The 18,699-nt window shown below is 43.1% G+C and overlaps 1 protein-coding gene across 3 annotated transcripts; it reads right to left on the reverse strand.

Annotated features, from left to right (window-relative positions):
• Positions 1-840: 840 nt before the first annotated feature.
• LOC132765176 (C-type lectin domain family 2 member B-like) lies at positions 841-16,064 on the reverse strand. Of its 3 annotated transcripts, XR_010909132.1 has the most exons (7): positions 15,641-16,064; positions 9,268-9,686; positions 8,691-8,819; positions 7,584-7,771; positions 4,730-4,836; positions 4,053-4,517; positions 841-1,420 (listed from the first exon to the last, which is right to left on the reverse strand). XR_010909132.1 is itself a non-coding variant. In XM_067463344.1 (6 exons), the coding sequence occupies exons 2-6, from the start codon at positions 9,401-9,403 to the stop codon at positions 4,388-4,390; spliced, it is 690 nt and encodes a 229-aa protein (XP_067319445.1). In that variant the 5' UTR covers positions 9,404-9,686; positions 15,641-16,064; the 3' UTR covers positions 841-4,387. The 3 variants fall into 3 exon arrangements, 2 of the variants coding, with proteins under 2 accessions (XP_067319445.1, XP_067319446.1); XM_067463344.1 differs by having other exon boundaries at positions 841-4,517; XM_067463345.1 differs by lacking the exon at positions 15,641-16,064 and having other exon boundaries at positions 841-4,517; positions 9,268-9,869.
• Positions 16,065-18,699: the final 2,635 nt, after the last annotated feature.

An 18,699-nucleotide genomic window follows, 5' to 3' on the forward strand; every position in this document is an offset into this window, starting at 1 on the left:
TCAGTCCAGTCACTTCAAGGATGCCATCCATCCATCTTGCCCTTGGTCGGCCCCTCTTTCTTTTGCCTTCCACTTTCCCCAGCATAATTGTCTTCTCTAGGCTTTCCTGTCTCCTCATGATGTGGCCAAAGTACTTCAACTTTGTCTCTAGTATCCTTCCCTCCAATGAGCCGTCGGGCTTTATTTCCTGGAGGATGGACTGGTTGGATCTTCTCGCAGTCCAAGGCACTCTCAGAACTTTCCTCCAACACCACAGCTCAAAAGCTGTATCAAATAAACTCTAGCAAATGATATTCCCCATAGTACTCCCACTAAATTGATGTATTCTTAGCCACTTTGAGTCCTTGGGGGAGATAAAGCAGGATTGTTGTTGTTGTTGTTGTTATTATTATTATTGCTGCTGCTGCTGATGATGTCAACTGAACTACATTTTCCTACCAGGCTCCTACCAGGCTTCAATAGACTTGGTGTCTCAGCTGAGGCAGCCTGATATAAGCAGAGCTGAAAAAATCAAAAGGTTGAGTTCTTCCTCTCTGCTTTCACTTGCAACCATCTTCTGTTAATACTCCAAACATCATAATCATCATCATGAGGCAGATATACACAATATCTCATGACATGGATTATACCCCAAAAGAGCATTTCAGAATTTGTACTATACACAAAGATTATGTTTTTATGATCATGGAAGGTCACTCTTAAATCAAAAACCTGCTTTCTTTTTATAAGGCAAAAGCTGTAAAACAGGTGAGCCCTGTAGGTCATAGGAGAAGTGTGACTCTGAGGATAAAATAATATATATGCTTTTGCTCCAACATGAGATAGTAAAGGGTATGGAGGTGTTTTTCACTGACCCACTACCTCAGGTCACTTTATTCTGAGGAGAAGTCTTTGATGAAATAGAGAATGGGTAGAAGTCAGCTTTCATTCACTTCCTGTTAAACGAAGAACTCTACTTGAATTAAAATGGCCCAGGACAACTCGTGCCCCCATTACAGAGTTTCAGTAACAGGTGTCCTTTGATAAGTGAAAATGATTGAAATAATTGAGTTTATATTCCTCCCTATGGACACCTGAGACTATGTATATGATTATACCTCTGCCAGAATCATAAACTCCAGGAGTACGTGGTCACTTGCCCCTAAGAATCCGACCACGTTAACTGCATTGATCAGGTCCTCCAAGTTTGTTAGGATGAGATTGAGAGTAGTTGATTTCCTTGTTGCTTCTTCTACCTTCCGGACCATAAAATTGTCTGCAAGGCAGGCAAGGAATTTGTTGGACTTTGTACACTTGGCCGAGTTTGTTTTCCAGCAAATATCAGGATAGTTGAAATCGCCCATGACTACTATATTCTTCTTTGTGCCTGTATGGTCAACTGCTGTCAGAGGCTTCAAGTTCTTCATCCTGGCTTGGAGGTCTGTAATAGATGCCCACAACAAGATCTTTTTGAGTCCCTGTTTTCTTGATTCTTTTCGAGATGCTTGATTTCCTGGATTGCAGTTTTGCATCATTTTTTATGTATATTATTTATTTATTTATTTATTTACAGTATTTCTATACCGCTTTTCTCACCCCTAGGGGGACTCAAAGCGGTTTACACATAACTGACAAAACTTCAGTGCCATACATTGGACACTGACATGATGCCAAACCATAACAACCACAATAATAAAACCACAATTAAACATAAATCATAATTAGACAGTACATAAGCAATCATTAAAAAATAAATAATAAAAACAGTCTCGCCAGTCGTATTGTCATTCTAGTCCATGTCCTTTAAACTCTACAAACATCTACTGTCCAAAGGCCTGATCCCAAAGCCATGTAAGGCTACTCCCCCTCCCATCCCCTTTGTTCTGTTTCTGTGAAAGAGGTTATAGCCCTCAATGGTTACATTCCAGCTATAGGAGTCATCCCACCAGGTTTCAGTTATGCCTATGACATCATAAGTGTGGTGTTGTACTAAAAGTTGGAGTTCACCTTGTTTATTTCCCATACTCTGTGCATTAGTGGAAATACATGTAAGCCCCTGGGACCTTTCCCTGAGCTGTTTATTTGGGATTATTGTGCTCTTGATACTTGGTTCTTGTTGTGTTTTGCAACCCTCCATTTAGTCTTTTGGCGGTTCCCTGCAGTCTTGGATAAAGTACTGTGTGCAAGGTTGTTGTCCCCCTCCCCTGATAGACCTAGTTTAAAGTGTGTTTGATGGGGTTTGCAAGTCTGTGAGCAAAAGGTGTTTTCCTACTTGTGTGAGCTGCACCTATTCTTTGCCAGTAGGCCATCCTCCTGGAAAAGCAGGCCATGGTCGAGAAAGCCAAAGCATTCCTTCTGACACAATTTTCTGAGCCGTACTATTTTTCTAGCCCTTGTAGGGTCACATCTTACAATGTGGAGGAGGGATGAAAAATCCACCTGTACATTACATTGTTTTAGCTTTGTTCCGAGAACTCGAAAATTGTTTGTGATCTTATGAAAAGTATGCCTAGCAGTATCATTGGTTCCTACATAAATCAATATTAAAGGTTGTGTGTGATGGGACTTGAGGAGCCTGGTGAGCCCCTAGTGACATGGTGTTTTTTTTGCCCCTGGGAAGCAACATCTTTCTGGAAATGATGGTTTCTGTTCCTCTAAGGAGGTAGTCGCCTACAACCAAGACCTGTTTCCTTTGAGGATTGACAAGGTAGTGTGTAGGTCCTCCAAAAAGTGTCCCTGTTGAAGTGGATTGTGTAGGTGTAAAGTGCTGTCCTCCTCCTCCTCAGCATCCCTAGAGCAGTCATAAAGGACAGTCCATTGAAATGCGTCCAAGAGCCCGTCATTCACCTGCATGTGTTTCTGTTGTGCTTGGTGTATGGATATGGAGTATCTGCGTGAATGTGATGAAGTATCATCCCACTCAGGGCCATCCACCATGTATTGATCAAGGATGGCCCACTGAGTGGTATCTAAGTAATTGTGGTCATCCCCAAGATGTGTTTTCTGATCAGGTGTTAGTAGTGTCAGAATTTGGAATCGATTGTATAACTGCAGCTGAGCTGAAGTATTCTGAGGAGGCTGCCAGGTCTTGTGTCTCTTTCTAAGGGTGACATTCTTCCAAGCCTGAGGATTGTCTACATTTGAAGTGATCTCCCCATAAGTTTCACTATCATGTTTATGTTGATGTGATGCGATTTGCATTTCTAGAACACCTTGCTGTGCCATGCCCAAGAAGAGCTTCTTTAATGCCCTTAAGGGTCTTAATACGCTCCTCGAGTTGTTGGATCCTCTATTCCATGAGAGTCATCTGTTTACACTTGGTGCAGATGTAGTTGACTAGTTGTTGTGTGATCCCATCTGTCCTGCCCAGGCCTCCCTCAAATATTTATTTATTTATTTATTTATTTATTTATTTATTTACAGCTTTTATATTCCGCCCTTTTCACCCCGCAGGGGACTCAGGGCGGATTACAGTGTACACATATATGGCAAACATTCAATGCCAATTTTGACATACAACATATACAGACATAGACAGAGGCTATTTAAGTTTTTCTGGCCACCAGGGGAGCTGTCGCTTTCATCGTCCATCTGCGACAATGATGAAGTACTTCCGCATTCCCCGCATGCTTTTGCTGGAGTCTTTTTTTTATGGTCCCATAAATTAGTCAATTTAGCCTTCCCACACTTTAAGGTGGTACCTTATTTTCCTACTTGACAGATGCAACTGTCTTTCGGGTTGCAAAGGTCGACAACAGGCTACACAATTGGTTGGAAACCTACGCCAACCCGGGCTGGCTTCAAACTCATGACCTTTAGCAAGAGTGGGTCTTTCCCTTCCTTTTCAGTTTGAGAATGACCCCCCCCCCCCCCCAAGCTCACACCCTTGCACATGATCCTCTGTCTGAATTTCTTTGATATGAGTGTTGCTGCCTGGCTCAGCTGCATATTGCAACACTTGGTTAGAGAATCTCCAGTCATGCAGTCACAAGGGGACTGATATTCTTTTCATTGGGTTTGGGCAACATTTTGATTAAATAATATTTGATTGGAACTTAATTTGACGAAATTACCTGGATATCTGGATAAGGGGTGTCCTGTAGCAGGGTAATCATTATCACTGTCATCGTTTCAGCCCTTCTGAAATGCCTGGAATGGGAGTATGACTGGCAAGTGTCTATTTTCCTGGCAATGCTTCAGGGCCTCTGGACCAGCTGCTGAGGAAAACTGGTTTGAAGAAGCCAAAGGTCTCCAGAACTGTCTGGCAGTATGGGACACCAATATGGTCCCACATAAGTGAATAATCTTGCTCAATTCCAAGAAAGCTTCTAGTGTTAGCATTCTGAGCAAGGCAGAGATCCTGCACATTCAATGGCCGAATCGACACATGGGCCAACAAAAGCTGGATTCAGACAGTGACACAATCCCAGCTCTCAACTGGTTTGCTGCAGATCCAGTGTTCTTCTCTTGAGCAACTAGAGCTGGCGATAGCATCAGATATCATATATGCACATCTTCCTCCACCATAAACTGTAAGCCTAAACAGCAATAGAACATTGAAACAAATGGGATTTAGAAGTATTAATTTTAATTTGCATTGCAGAATGTAATCACAATCAACAGTGACACTATCTGCAACCCATTTATAAAAACGATGTTTTAAAGTGTGATATTACTATGTCACATCAATGCAATCTGATTTTTGAGCTGTTTTTTTCTTGATGAGACCATACAGAAAAAAAATGCTCACCATTTGTGGAAAATGGTACCATTGATCCATCTCCAGGGCAGCTGTGGATTATCTCTTCGGAGACCAATCCAGTGGTCGGGAGGGCTTTTGAAACGTAAAAGGAAACGCTTGAAAGATAGAAAGAAATGCATTATCATTGGGGTGTTGTGAGGTTTCCGGGTTGTATGGCTGTGTGCTAGCAGCATTTTCTCCTGACATTTCACTTGCATTTGTGGCTGGCATCTTTAGAAATATTGATGGGAGTGATCCTAGATTCATCATTGAGCCTGGAACCCCAGGTCTCGGCAGTGGCTAGGGGAGCTTTTGCACGACTAAAACTTGAACGCAGTTGAAAAGTCAGACTTGGCCATGGTGTTCCATGTTCTTGTTACATCCCATATAGATTGCTCCAACATATTCTATGTGGGATTGCCTTTGTTTGGAAGCTTCAAATAGTCCAACAGGTGGCAGCCAGATTGTTCACCAGAGCATTGTTCAGGGAGCATACCACTCTCCTGCTATGGCAGCTCCACTGGCTTCCAGTCTGCTACGGAGCACAATTCAAAGTGCTAGCTTTAGTCTATAAAGCCCTAAATGACTCCAGCCCAGCTTACTTGTCCAAACATATCTCCTCCTATGAACCATCATGGAGATTAAGACTGTCTGGGGAGGCCCTGCTTTCGGTCCCACCACCCTCGCAAGCGCGACTGGTGGGGACAAGAGACAGTACCTTCTCAATGCTGGCTCCTCATGTGCAACCCCCCCCCCAATGAAATTAGAACAGCCCCCTCAATCCTGTCTTTCAGGAAAAAAACTTAAGACATGATTATGGGACCAAGCATTTGAGCAGTAACTATAGCAATGCAATACTTGAGATCTCTTAAGGTGACTGACCAATGGACTGATTCTGGACTACAATTTTGAACTTGCATGAATTTAATTGCTGTTTTAACAATTTCTGTTTTATTGCTGGTTTTAAATGTAATTGTTATTTTTTGGAATCTGCCTTGTTTGTTGAGCATCAAATTGTGGCCAGTTGTGAGGCCACCCCGATTCCCTTTCGAGGTGAAAAGGACAGGGTACAAGTCTGTGAAATGAATGAATGAATGAATAAATAAATAAATAAATAAAGCATTAGAGTATATATACCTGTGGAATATCCAAGGTGGGAGAAAGAAGCATTGACTGCTAAACTAGTTTAACAAACAATGGTTACACCCTTTACCTTACTTTAACAGACAATGGTTCCTTATCCCACCTTGGACATTCCACACTATATATACTCCACTTGCTTGATTACCATCACATCCTCTGAAGATATCAGGCAAAACATTAAGAGAAAATGCTGCTAGAACATGGCCATAGAGTCAGGGAACTACACAACATCCAGTGATTCCGGCTGTGAAAGCCTTTGACAATACAGTGCATTATCAACTTGATTGAAATATTTCACAAAAAAACTGGAAAATGTAAAAATAAATAAATTCACTTGAGCTGCTGAAAGAGTCAAGAGCCAGATGTCAAATTTTAAGTAGACAGATTAGTGATCTATTTCAGAATATTTTTATAGATTGAGACATCAATATTTGTAGAGGACACATTTCAAGACACACGCACACCTGAAACCAATGATTTTGATAGAACTTGGGCCAGAAACACACCATATAATTGCACTAAAGAACCTAGACAGGCCAACACATCCTTCTAGGAGGAATATTTTGTGATGTGTAAATAAGTGAAATCTGAATATCAAATCCATGATCAAAGGATGATACTGTACTTTTCATCCAAAAAACGAATTAAAAATATTTTGCAATAGAGGTTGAGCGTCTCTATCCAAAACACTTAAAATGTTATGGATTTTGGAATATATGTACGTAACAAAATATAATGGAGTTGGAACTCATGTCTAAATATGAAATTTATTTATGATTGGTATACACTTTAAACCAGGGGTCCTCAAACTTTTTAAACAGAGGGCCAGGTCACAGTCCTTCAAATTGTTGGAGGGACGGATTATAATTTGAAAAAAATGAATTAATCCCTATGCACACTGCACATCTTATTTGTAGTGCAAAAAACACTTAAAACAATACAATAATTAAAATGAAGAACAATTTTAACAAATATAAACGTATTAGTATTTCAATGGGAAGTGTGTGCCTGCTTTTGGCTGATGAGATAGGATTATTGTTGTTGTGTACTTTCAAGTAATTCCAGACTTAGGTTGACCCTCAGGCCTTAGTTTGAGGACCCCTGCTTTAAACACTTAGTTCTACGATAAATTTATATTCAATAGCTTTTAATAGGTTTGTCCATTAAACAAAGTTTGTTTACACTGAACCATCAGAAATCAAAGTTGGACAGCCACACATGTGTTCAGTTTTATAATCTGTAGCGTTTGTATTTCAGAATCCTGGATAAGGGATGTTCAACTAATAATAAAAATGAATCTCACAAAACCAATTCGCAAATTTGTAAAACAAAAGAAGGGCCCCCTGGTGGCACAGCAGGTTAAACCACTGAGCTGCTGAACTTGCTGACCGAAAGGTCGGCAGCTCGAAGCCAGGGAGTAGGGTGAGCACCTGCTGTTAGGCCCGGCTTCTGCCAACCTAGCAGTGTGAAAACCTGCAAATGTGAATAAGTCAATAGGTACCGCCATGGATAAAGGTGCTACATGCAGTCATGCTAGCCATATGAACTTGGAGGTGTCTACGGACAATGCTGGCTCTTTGGCTTAAAAATGGAGATGAGCACCACCCCCAGAGTTGGACACAACTAGACTTAGTGTCAAGGGGAAACCTTTACCTTTTTTACTTAACACAATAATGGAAACCCCCTGGGATTCACTATAGGTTTCAACCATTGAACTCACCATCTCTTCTTGTGAATCGATCACAGCCAGAGAGGCATTGTGAGAAGAACAGTGGAGGCTACTAGATGTCCAGTTTCCTTCAGCCTCTGAAAAGTAGTAACATTTCCTCTGGAACCCAATCCAGCCATTTGGACAGAGATCACACGGGAGGAGAGGAGCAGGAGCTGGGCATGTTTCACATCTTTTCACTAGTGGTAATATAAACATATACATAATTCCCAGGGTATTATTTGGATCAGTGATGTTTCAGAATGATAAACAAACACGTGGCTATACAGTGCAACTTCCATATCAACATGAGCTATCTTCCAAAATACCCCATTCCCATGGATACCTGAAACATTTAATAGTAGCAAACCTATATTTCGACTATACTTGGGCTGAAAGAAGACTATGATGGTGATGGAGGACCTATAGCCACAAACAAACACTGGTGAATGTAAGTGAAACCATGGATAGCAAATCTGTGGACAAGACGTTGTAGTGCATGTCCCAGGCCTGGGCAAACTTTGGCCCTCCAGGTGTTTTGGAACACTTGGGGGCCAAAGTTTGTCCATGCCTGGTATATCCTATACTACAGGATGGCAATGGAAGACCTATAGTCACCCACAAACACTTTCTAGGAGGCAAGAGTGGGTTGCAGTGAGGATAAGTGAAACCTCTAGTAGTGAATCTGTAGATAATGGGTTTACTTGTATATCACGACACAACAACAGCAGCAACAAAAACAAAAACCTTGAAGAATGGTCCACCAGAGTTCATGAATTTTTCATGATAACTATGTTGGACAGTCTATAGCAAAAAAAAAAAATGAAATAATTTTAGGCAGAACAGAAATTTAATTGATTCACAATAATCAGCAACATTCTAGACTCCTCAACATTAAGAATATTTGAAGTTCTAAAACAAAATTATAGAAGTACGTGGCAAAAAGATCAGTATAGCTCTTTACTATACTGTCGATTTGATTGTCTATTTGTTTCTGGGCATTTAATGTTTGCCATTTTGTTATTTTTTGTAAATCACCCTGAGTCCATTCAGGGAGACAGAGAGGGTTATAAATAAAGATGAAGATGAAGATGATGATGATGATGATGATTTACTCACCAAATAATACAATGATGGAAATTATGAGAATGATAATCAGGCTCCCAAGTGTCATGCTCAAAATTGGTCTGCATTTTTCATTGGAACCCTTTTTACTTCTGAGGCATAAAGAGTTTTTCCAGGCAGACCCTTGAAGGAATAGAAAATGTGACATTTTGATCCAAGATACAAAAGAATGAAGAATCACACTCAGTGAAAGAAAAGAAGTTGAGATTGGCAACTTTTTTTTTTTACATTAATGAAAAGTGGCAGCTGATCCTATAGTGATACGTGTCACCTTTTGCTATCAAAAAGAAATCTCGGGAGGCAAGGGACTTCAGCCAGTTCCAGCTCAGAACCTAAGCACCAAGACCTCTTCTACACAGCCAAATAAAATCCAGATTATCTGCTTTGAACTGGATAATATGGCAGTGTAGACTCATGCAATTCATTTCAAAGTAGATAATATGGATTATCTGCTTTGATAGTCTGGATGTAAAAGGGGCCTCATTTTCATCTCATGTGATCAGTGAATGCATCTATCTTATGGGATTTGGGAGGCAAAGAAGATATTTCTGCATGTGGTACCACAACTTACCATGTTTAGAGTCCTTTCCCTTCAAATGAGAGTCTTCTATTTCGATGCTTTCCGCCATTATTGCATTTTCTTTTGCATGTGGATCCAAGGCACATCTGGATTGCCATCCTTCTTTTCTTTCCTGAGTTTCAACCATCTATTTTCTTTTCAAATCAGTTTACAGATGTTGGGTAGTCAATTATTCTACTTCATGTGCCGTGGTCAGAGAAAACCCACCATAAGTACCATTTAACCATGCACTTTAGTGTCAGCCTTGGTCCAGCAAAACTGGGCTGCCTGTTTTGCCCAGTTGTCCTATGGAAAATGATCCTCGGGTCTGCTCTTATGGCTAATGTTAAGAGCGCTGCTCCAGATGAGGAAGTATCTGTATGGTGTTCTGTCAACACACTCTCCCACTGAAGTCTTTACCCAAGATTTATCTGTGGAGAACCATGGGAAGAGTGCCATTTTTCTAAATAGCTTTAATAATTTTTAAAGTATTATTTCCATACATAGAAGTTATCTTCCAATCTCTATGTTAATGGGGATCTTAACAGCTTCACACATAGTAAGTTCAATATGATGTTATGATGCAACAATTTATATGTGTGCAGTAAAGCCCCTGTATCATGGGAGATGCATTCCTGGCCAGAAAGGGTCCCTGAAACTGCAGAATTACCTGATTTCCTTTTCCCAGCTTACCATAGAGTCACCTTGGAGGACTCAAAAATTCTGAGGGAGACATCATCTTTAGAAGCATGCCATAGAATCTCGGGAGGACATAAAAAATTCCTAAAGTGACCTTTGTCTCCTGGACATGGACTGAAGCAAAGCTCTGTTCAGCAGTGGAACTCTGTCTCAGAGTGTGATGAAGGCTACTTCTTTGGAGACTTTTAAACAGAGGCTGGATGGCCATCTGTCAGGAGTGCTTTGAATGTGATTTTCCTGCTTCTTAGCAGGGGGTTGAACTGGATGGCCTACCAGTTCTCTTCCTACTCTATGATTCTATGAGTCTCTATGCCCACCCCACTCCTACAATGATCAGATCCCAGTTATTTATCTTAGCATCAGAGAAGCATCAGGTATGGATTGAGTTAAGGTTAGAAATTAGCACAATACAATATCCAAGGAGCTGGATGCTGCGATGGCTTGACCAGTCCATGAGATAGTATATGAATTTTTGATTTTTTTCTGCCCAAAGTTTCTTTCTCTCTAATGGAGATAATGCCCCCTTTTTCTTTACCCCCTTTTGGATCTTCCCACTCTCCTTAAAGATCAGTACTGACCACTAATATATAGATTCCTGGAGAGGTGTTTTTACTGGAAATATAAAGCCGGTTGATCCAAAAGTTGCTGAGGTTTAATTCTCTGAATTAAACATGAGATGCAAATCTCTCTGGTAAACAAAGAAAACCAGAGCAACGAACAACAAAAGTTTTAGGCTTTCTGCTGCTGTTTTGAAACTCTGGGCCCTTCCACACAACTATATCATCCAGAATATCAAGGCAGAAAATTCCACAATATCTGTTTTGAACTGGGTTATCTGAGTCCACACTGCCATATATTCCAGTTCAAAGCAGATAATGTGGGATTTTATTCAGCTGTGTGGAAGAGGCCTCCTTTTCAAAAAGATAGATCAACAGTGGTTCAGTCTCCCCTCTTTTCTCTCTCTCAGTATTTGCTGGCCTTCAAAACCACACTAGTTTAAAAGAAAGCAAATGAACACAAGAGTAAAATATCTAAAATATTAACTTATAAAAGCATGCGAATTAAGACAAAAGGACTCTTGAGGAAGACAGAAAAAGATCCACAAATCAAGTTAAGTAAGCCAGAAAAAAACTTTCCATTCAAGGGTTTAAAAGAAGAATATCTTGCTTCCACCATTTCATTTGGAAAACAAAGAGATTGGGAGAAAAGAGAAAGCATGTTGTTTCACCTCAACTCTTGTTAGAAAACTAAGGCCACTTCCACACAGGCATATAACCCAGAATATCAAGGCAGAAAGTCCCACAATATTTGAACTGGGTTATCTGAGTCCACACTGCCATACGTTCCAGTTCAAAGCAGATATTGTGGGATTTTCTGCCTTGATATTCTGGGATATAGGGCTATGTGGAGGGCCCTTCCACAGTTGAATAAAATTATTATTATTATTATTATTATTATTATTAAACTTTATTTGTACCCCGCTAGCATCTCCCGCAGGACTCGATGCGGCTTACAAAGGCCAAGGCCTCAACAATAATACAACAATACAAACCTAAACAAATTAAAATAACTAAAGCAATCTAAAACAACAAACAGTAAACAATCCATTAAGACACAATAAAACTGGGCCAGGCCAGAGTAAGGGTACAAGGGTTAAAAGTGCTGATGTGACAGGTGGAAATGGGGCTTATGGACAAGTGTAGTGTGCAGCGATCTTGGCTTTAATAAAGTGCTTGTGGGACTTGGTAATGAAAAAGGTTTCCTATTCGGGAAAGGCACATCGGAACAGCCAGGTCTTCAAGTTCTTTCTGAAGACTGCCAATGTAGGGGCCTGTCTAAGATCTTTGGGGAGGGTGTTCCAGAGTCGAGGGGCCACCACGGAAAAGGCCCTGTCTCGTGTCCCCACCAAGCGCGCCTGCGACGCAGGTGGGATCACGAGCAGGGCCTCTCCAGATGACCGAAGAGAGCGTGTGGGTTCGTAGACGGAGATGCGATCACGCAGGTAGGCAGGTCCCAAACCGTTCAGGGCTTTGTAGGTCAGCACCTGGACCTTAAATTGGGCTCAGTAGATAAACGGCAGCCAGTGGAGCTCCCTGAACAGGAGGGTTGACCTCTCTCTGTAGGGAGCGCCAGTCAACATCCTGGCTGCTGCTCGTTGAACCAGTTGGAATTTCCAAGCCATTTTCAAGGGCAGCCCCACATAGAGCACATTACAGTAATCCATCCTAGAGGTGACCAGGGCATGGACCACTCCGGCCAGATCAGCCTTTGTGAGGTACGGTCGCAGTTGGCGCACGAGTCTTAATTGTGCGAAAGCCCTCCCAGACACCGCCGACGCCTGAGCCTCAAGCGTAAGCGATGAGTCCAGGAGGACTCCCAAACTGCAGACCTGTGACTTCAAGGGGAGTGTAACCCCGTCCAACACAGGTTGCCACCCTATACCCCGGTCAGGTTTGCGATCGACCAGAAGGACCTCTGTCTTGTCAGGATTGATCTTCAGCTTGTTCCTCCTCATCCAGATAGACACAGCGGCCAGGCACTCGTCCAGCACCCGAGAGGCCTCCTTGGAATTTGGTGGAAATGAGTAGTAGAGTTGTGTGTCATCTGCATAGAGGTGGCACCCAACTCCAAAACTCCGGATGACCTCTCCCAGTGGTTTCATGTAGATGTTAAAAAGCATGGGAGACAGAATAGAGCCTTGCGGGACCCCACAGGTCAAAGGCCAGGGGTCCGAGCAGGCGTCTCCCAGCTTCACCATCTGGGAGCGACCCTCCAGGAAGGATCGGAGCCACAACAAATCCGTGCCCCCGAGACCCATCCCAGATAGGCGATCCAGAAGGATACCATGATCGATGGTATCGAAAGCCGCTGAGATGTCCAAGAGAACCAACAGAGTCACACTCCCCCTGTCCAGCTCTTTACGGAGGTCATCCACCAAGGCGACCAAGGCTGTCTCGGTGCTGTGACCAGGCCTGAAACCAGACTGTGCCCGATCTAGGTAGTTGGTGTCATCTAAAAAGCCCTGGAGCTGGGAGGTGACCACCCGCTCCAACACCTTACCCAAAAAAGGGAGGTTGGAGATCGGTCTGTAATTGTTCAGCACCGTGGAGTCAAGGGAGGCCTTTTTGAGGAGTGGACGAACCACAGCCTGTTTCAAATTAGATGGAAAAATCCCTTGCTCCAACGATGCATTAATGATCAGCAAAAACCAATCAACCAACCCCTCCTTGGCCGATTTAATTAGCCATGATGGGCAAGGGTCTAGAGTCAAAGTGGTCGCCCTCACAGCTCCAAGGACCTCCTCCACGATCTCAGGAAGAACAAGCCTAAAAGAATCCCACAAAATTGGACAAGCAGATGCCTCAATCACCTCATCTGGTACTGTGATGAAATTGGAGTCGAGCTCGAGACGTATCTGAGCAACTTTACCTGCAAAATGGTGTGCGAAATCGCAACACCGAGTTGTTGGGTCGTCGAAGATCTCCTCAACCACAGGTGGGTGAAGGAGTTCCCCGACAACCCGAAACAGCTCCGATATCTATTTGCTGCAGACGCTAAATGGGTGGTCGTGAAAGACTCCCTGGCCACCCGAATAGCCACGGAATATGCCTTAAGAGAGGCTTTAGCCCGTGCTTGGGCAGACACGTCCCGGGATTTCCTCCAAATGCGCTCTAGCCCCCTTCTCGTATGCTTCATCACAGCCAGCTCCCCAGTGAACCAGGGAGACGGCTTGTCACGACGCAACGTGATAGGGCGTTCGGGAGCGATCGTATCTATCGCCCTGGACTTCTACCTGTTATAGAGATCGACCAAGGCGTCGACAGGATCGCCAGGCTCCATGGCAGGAAGAACCCCAAGATTCCTCAGGAATCCATCCGGATCCATCAGTCTCTTGGGGCGGACCATCTTAATCTGTCCTCCACCCCTGCAGAGGTTAAGGGTCGCAGAAAGCCTCAAACTGATCAGATAGTGATCAGACCATGACACTGGAAGGATGTTTTGTTCTTCCACTCTGATCATTCCACTGTCTGCCACAAAAACTAGGTCGAGTGTGTGTCCAGCCTGATGGGTGGATCCAGATATAATTTGTGACAGTCCTATGGTCGTCATGGCGGCCATAACGTCCTGAGCTGCACCAGACAAAGAGGTCTCAGCATGGATGTTAAAGTCTCCCAGTACCACCAGCGCTAGGAGGCCAAGGCCGAATTGGTGACCACTTCTGCTAGCTCAGACAGGGAACCCGCTGGGTCGTGGGGTGGGCGGTACACCAGCAGGAACCCCTCACTGTCACGGTTCCCCACCTTCAGGTGGACACACTCAAACCCAGGTGCCTGCAGAACAGCGCATCTGACCACGGTGATGGATTGCTGAAAAACTACTGCGACCCCTCCGAAACCCGGTGGACACAGCTGAGTGAGATTTACTCCCCCCAGTTCATCCAACCAGGTCTCAGTAATGCACGCCAGATCCGCCCTCTCATCCAGGATCAGGTCCTGAATGACAGCGGTCTTACCATTGACGGATCTAGCATTAATCAGCAGGACCTTAAGGCCAAGGGGACTGCCTTGGAGCCTACCACCTCCTACCTTCTCCAGGGTCGCAAGAACTCTGTTGCGCTTCTCCCTGGGGTGTTGGTGATCAGCAAATCTCCTCCCCCACACAACCCGAATGGCGTCCCCTCCTCCGGTTCCCCCCCTCCCCCCCGAACTCCTACCTGGTTGGAATTTGTGGCTAGTCAACTCCCGGAGGAAGTGAGGCTGGAGTATAGTCTCCCTTGGGTTTCAGGTAGGGATGTTTCCAATGCTGAGGTGGACAGAGAACCAGTGAGGGAACTGAGAGGGTTGAATAGGGGAAGTGTTCTTAGGCGGGAAAGTGTGGCTGATTGTGTGGGGACAACTGGGGCTGATGGGGTCTCAAATTGGTACAAACCAGGAGGGGGGGCCCTAATTGGGGAGCTATCTATGGCTTTATCACGGGGACCTGGTGGAACAAGATGGGAAGGTACCCCGGTGTCAAAGAGGGGGCGAATATGGGGGTCCACAACTACCCTTGTGATGGTAATGCCCCATTTCTTTAGGCAGGATCGTATTGCCAACAGCTCATCAAGCCATAAACTGTCTTCTGGTGTAATTAAGAGACGGGTGGAGCGGTCAGGTGTCTGAAAATCCCTCCGCAGCCATGTTAAAATCCCACATCTGCTTTGAACTGGAATATATGGTAGTGTGGACTCAGATTATCCAGTTCAAAGCAGCTTTTGTGGGATTGTCTGCCTTGATATTCTGGGTTTTATGGCTGTGTGGAAGGGACCTAAAAACAAAGAAACTTTTACATACTTGGTTAAAGAGAAAGGAAGTTTTACGGTTATTCAGGTCAACAAAACCTGGTCAGGGCAGTTAAAGTGGTGCCAAACTGCATTAACTCTAGATGCAGGCAGACTTCCAATCTCTGCTTGGACCTGGAAACTTTGGGCAGGTGTTACTCTCTCAGCCTCAGAGGTAAATCCACCTCTGGGAACACACCTTGTCAAGGAAACCCCCTTTGATGGGTTCACTTTAAGAACTCAGGAATGATTCAAAGCACACAGCAGCCACACACACAACACTGAAGAGGAAAGCTTCAAATAGGACTGATGGGAAGGCGAGGGGGGGGGGGGCAAAAGGGACCCCAAATGAAGCAAGGCACCTACCAAAGAAGAAGGGTAGCCGACCCTTAAATAAGCCTCCGGGATCCCAAAGACGCGGAGCGGAGGGAGAGCCGTTGGTGGACTTTAGATCCAATGTGGTCGCAACAAATCAAAAAAGGATAGGGCGGCCAAGCAGCTCACCAATGAACAAAAGCCACGGCAATGTAGACAGATGGGTCCCAATTCCCGTAGTGGGGCAGCACAAGACTGCCCAGAAGAAGGCGTAAACTTTGAGCCAAGGGATAGTCAAAACTTGGGTCTCTGGGATCCCGCTATGAAAATGGTCGTGCCACGCCTGAAACGTAGTGGGTAAAAAAACCCGCATGAATGCATGGCCTGGAATCACTTAAACTAGCGAATAATGCTGGCAATACCCGTATTATAACGAGCGCAGACCAGCCAGCGCGGTTTGGCGCTTTGAGGGCTGGGCGACCACCCTGGAGAGCAAGTGGAGGGTGAATCACACTCTCCCAGCTTCTGAGGCAAAAATGAAACCTCTCCGAACTATGTTTGGAAGAGAACTCCGTGGGAGGTTCCGCCTGAGGAAGTCAGAAATGGCTTGAAGGGAGACTACAAAACTGGAAAGGAATGATTGGAATGTAGGGGCGAGGAGGGAGGCGAGTGGAAGGAACAAGGGAGATGAGGGCGCTGGGACCTGTTCACGTTGCCTAGAATCCTAGAGCTGGAAGAGACCTCGTGGGCCATCCAGTCCAACCCCCTGCCAAGAATTGATATTGACAAGCTGGAATGTGTCCAGAGGAGGGCGACTAAAATGATCAAGGGTCTGGAGAACAAGCCCTATGAGGAGCGGCTTAGGGAACTGGGCATGTTTAGCCTGAAGAAGAGAAGGCTGAGAGGAGATATGATAGCCATGTATAAATATGTGAGAGGAAGCCACAGGGAGGAAGGAGCAAGCTTGTTTTCTGCTTCCTTGGAGACTAGGACGCGGAACAATGGCTTCAAACTACAAGAGAGGAGATTCCATCTGAACATTAGGAAGAACTTCCTGACTGTGAGAGCCGTTCAGCGGTGGAACTCTCTGCCCCGGAGTGTGGTGGAGGCTCCTTCTTTGGAAGCTTTTAAGCAGAGGCTGGATGGCCATCTGTCGGGGGTGATTTGAATGCAATATTCCTGCTTCTTGGCAGGGGGTTGGACTGGATGGCCCATGAGGTCTCTTCCAACTCTTTGATTCTATGATTCTATGATTCTAAGAAGCAGGAAAATCGCATTCAAAACACCTCCGACAGATGGCCATCCAGCCTCTGTTTAAAAAGCCTCCAAAGAAGGAGCCTCCTAGGCTTGGGCGATCGTGTTCGTTATTTTCGTTACTAGTTATGGATTCATATTTAAATTAGCTTACGATCCAATATCGAGCCGTGCAGGAATAGTGTGAGGAGTAATTAAGAATCGAAACAATTTTTCCAATTTTTGTAATAATTTTCGTATGTCTGGTGCAAGTTTTACAATCTCTCCATTTCTCTTCCCTCCTGGTAGCAAGCTAGCAAGCAACGCATTTACCCCACTTCCAATCTCTCCCCTCCTGCCAGCCACCTTTGCTCTGCTGCTTCCCTCCTCTTTCCTCATGCTTGTCTTAACTCAGCTAATCCTCTTCCTCGCCCAGCAGCTTAAAACTATTATTACTATATATTATATATTATATTATTTTATATTATAATATATTATTATATTACTATATTATTATTATATTATAATTGTATATTATAATATAATATATATAATATAATAATATTATAATAATATAATGTAATGTAGTATAATATATTATTTATATTATATTATATTATAATAATATTATTATATTATATTATATCCATCAAAAACAATCCGAATTAAGAATGGTCAGCACTTACAGGAATGCAGTCTTTAAAACCACTTACAGGAATGCAGTCTTTAAGCCAGCTAATTGTCTTCCTGGCCAGCAGCTTAAAACTATTATTACTATATATCAGGGGTCCTCAAACGTTTTAAAGGGGGGGGGGGGGCAGATTACTGTCACAGCGTGGGTAAGAGTCTTAATATAACAGCAGGAAATCCATGAATATGTTTACTGATCAGCCTATCAGCCAAACTATCAGAAATGTGGACTCAGATAACCCAGGGCGATTTCACACAGCCATATAACTCAGAATATCAAAGCAGAAAATCCCACAATATGTGCTTTGAACCGGATTATATGGCAGTGTGGAGTCAGATAACCCAGGACCTTTCCACACAGCCATCTAACTCAGAATCCTGCAGCCAGCTGGAGGAGAAGAATCAGGAGGAGGAGGATCAGGAGGAACAGCTTAAAACTATTATTACTATACTTCGGATTGTTTTTGATGGATATAATATAATATAATGTAATATAATATAATATAATATACAATAATATAATAATAATATAACAGAAATAGCTAGAAGCACTTAATCCAGTGTATCTACTTCTAGTATCAAGAACTAAAGTCTGTAGCAAATTGCTGTGCCAAAAACGTAATTTAGCATATAATCCAGATTATCCTGGTATATAATCTGGGATAAGAGGACATTCAAGCAAACTGCTTCAGAATCACAGGGTTAGAAAACACAAGAAACATTGGGTGGAAGCAAGCAAAAGTGTTCTCAAAAAACTGCCCCAAGCCCATAGCATGCCCAAAAGCAGAAGATTAAGTCAGAAAGAAATGTCCATCCAAAAACAATCCGATGTAAGAATCCAGTCTTTAAACCGCTTTGAAATGGCTTGTCTTAACCCAGCAAAACGTCTTCCTTGGCCAGCAGCTTAAAACTATTCTAATATAAAATAATATAATATAATAATTATTAAGAATGGATGGACATCTGTCAGGGGGTGCTTTAATATACAATAATAATATACAATGATATACAATAATATTATATTATTATTGTATATTATATTATATTATATTGTTATTATATTACATTATATGTTATAATTGTATATTATTATATTATATTAATATAATTGTATATTAAAGCACCCCTGACAGATGTCCATTCATTCTTAATAATAATAATAATAATATATTATATTATATTGTATT

This window comes from Anolis sagrei, chromosome 2 (genome assembly GCF_037176765.1).
Source record: "Anolis sagrei isolate rAnoSag1 chromosome 2, rAnoSag1.mat, whole genome shotgun sequence".
NCBI classification, from domain to species: domain Eukaryota; kingdom Metazoa; phylum Chordata; class Lepidosauria; order Squamata; family Dactyloidae; genus Anolis; species Anolis sagrei.

Coding starts and splice junctions, on each gene's coding strand:
- LOC132765176 (XM_067463344.1), bottom strand. CDS start 9,403: ATGGTTGAAACTCAGGAAAGAAAAGAAGGATGGCAATCCAGATGTGCC. Junction 8,820..9,267: donor GGGAAAGGACTCTAAACATG/GTAAGTTGTGGT, acceptor TATTCCTTCAAG/GGTCTGCCTGGAAAAACTCT. Junction 4,518..4,729: donor GGTACCATTTTCCACAAATG/GTGAGCATTTTT, acceptor ATTGCTGTTTAG/GCTTACAGTTTATGGTGGAG.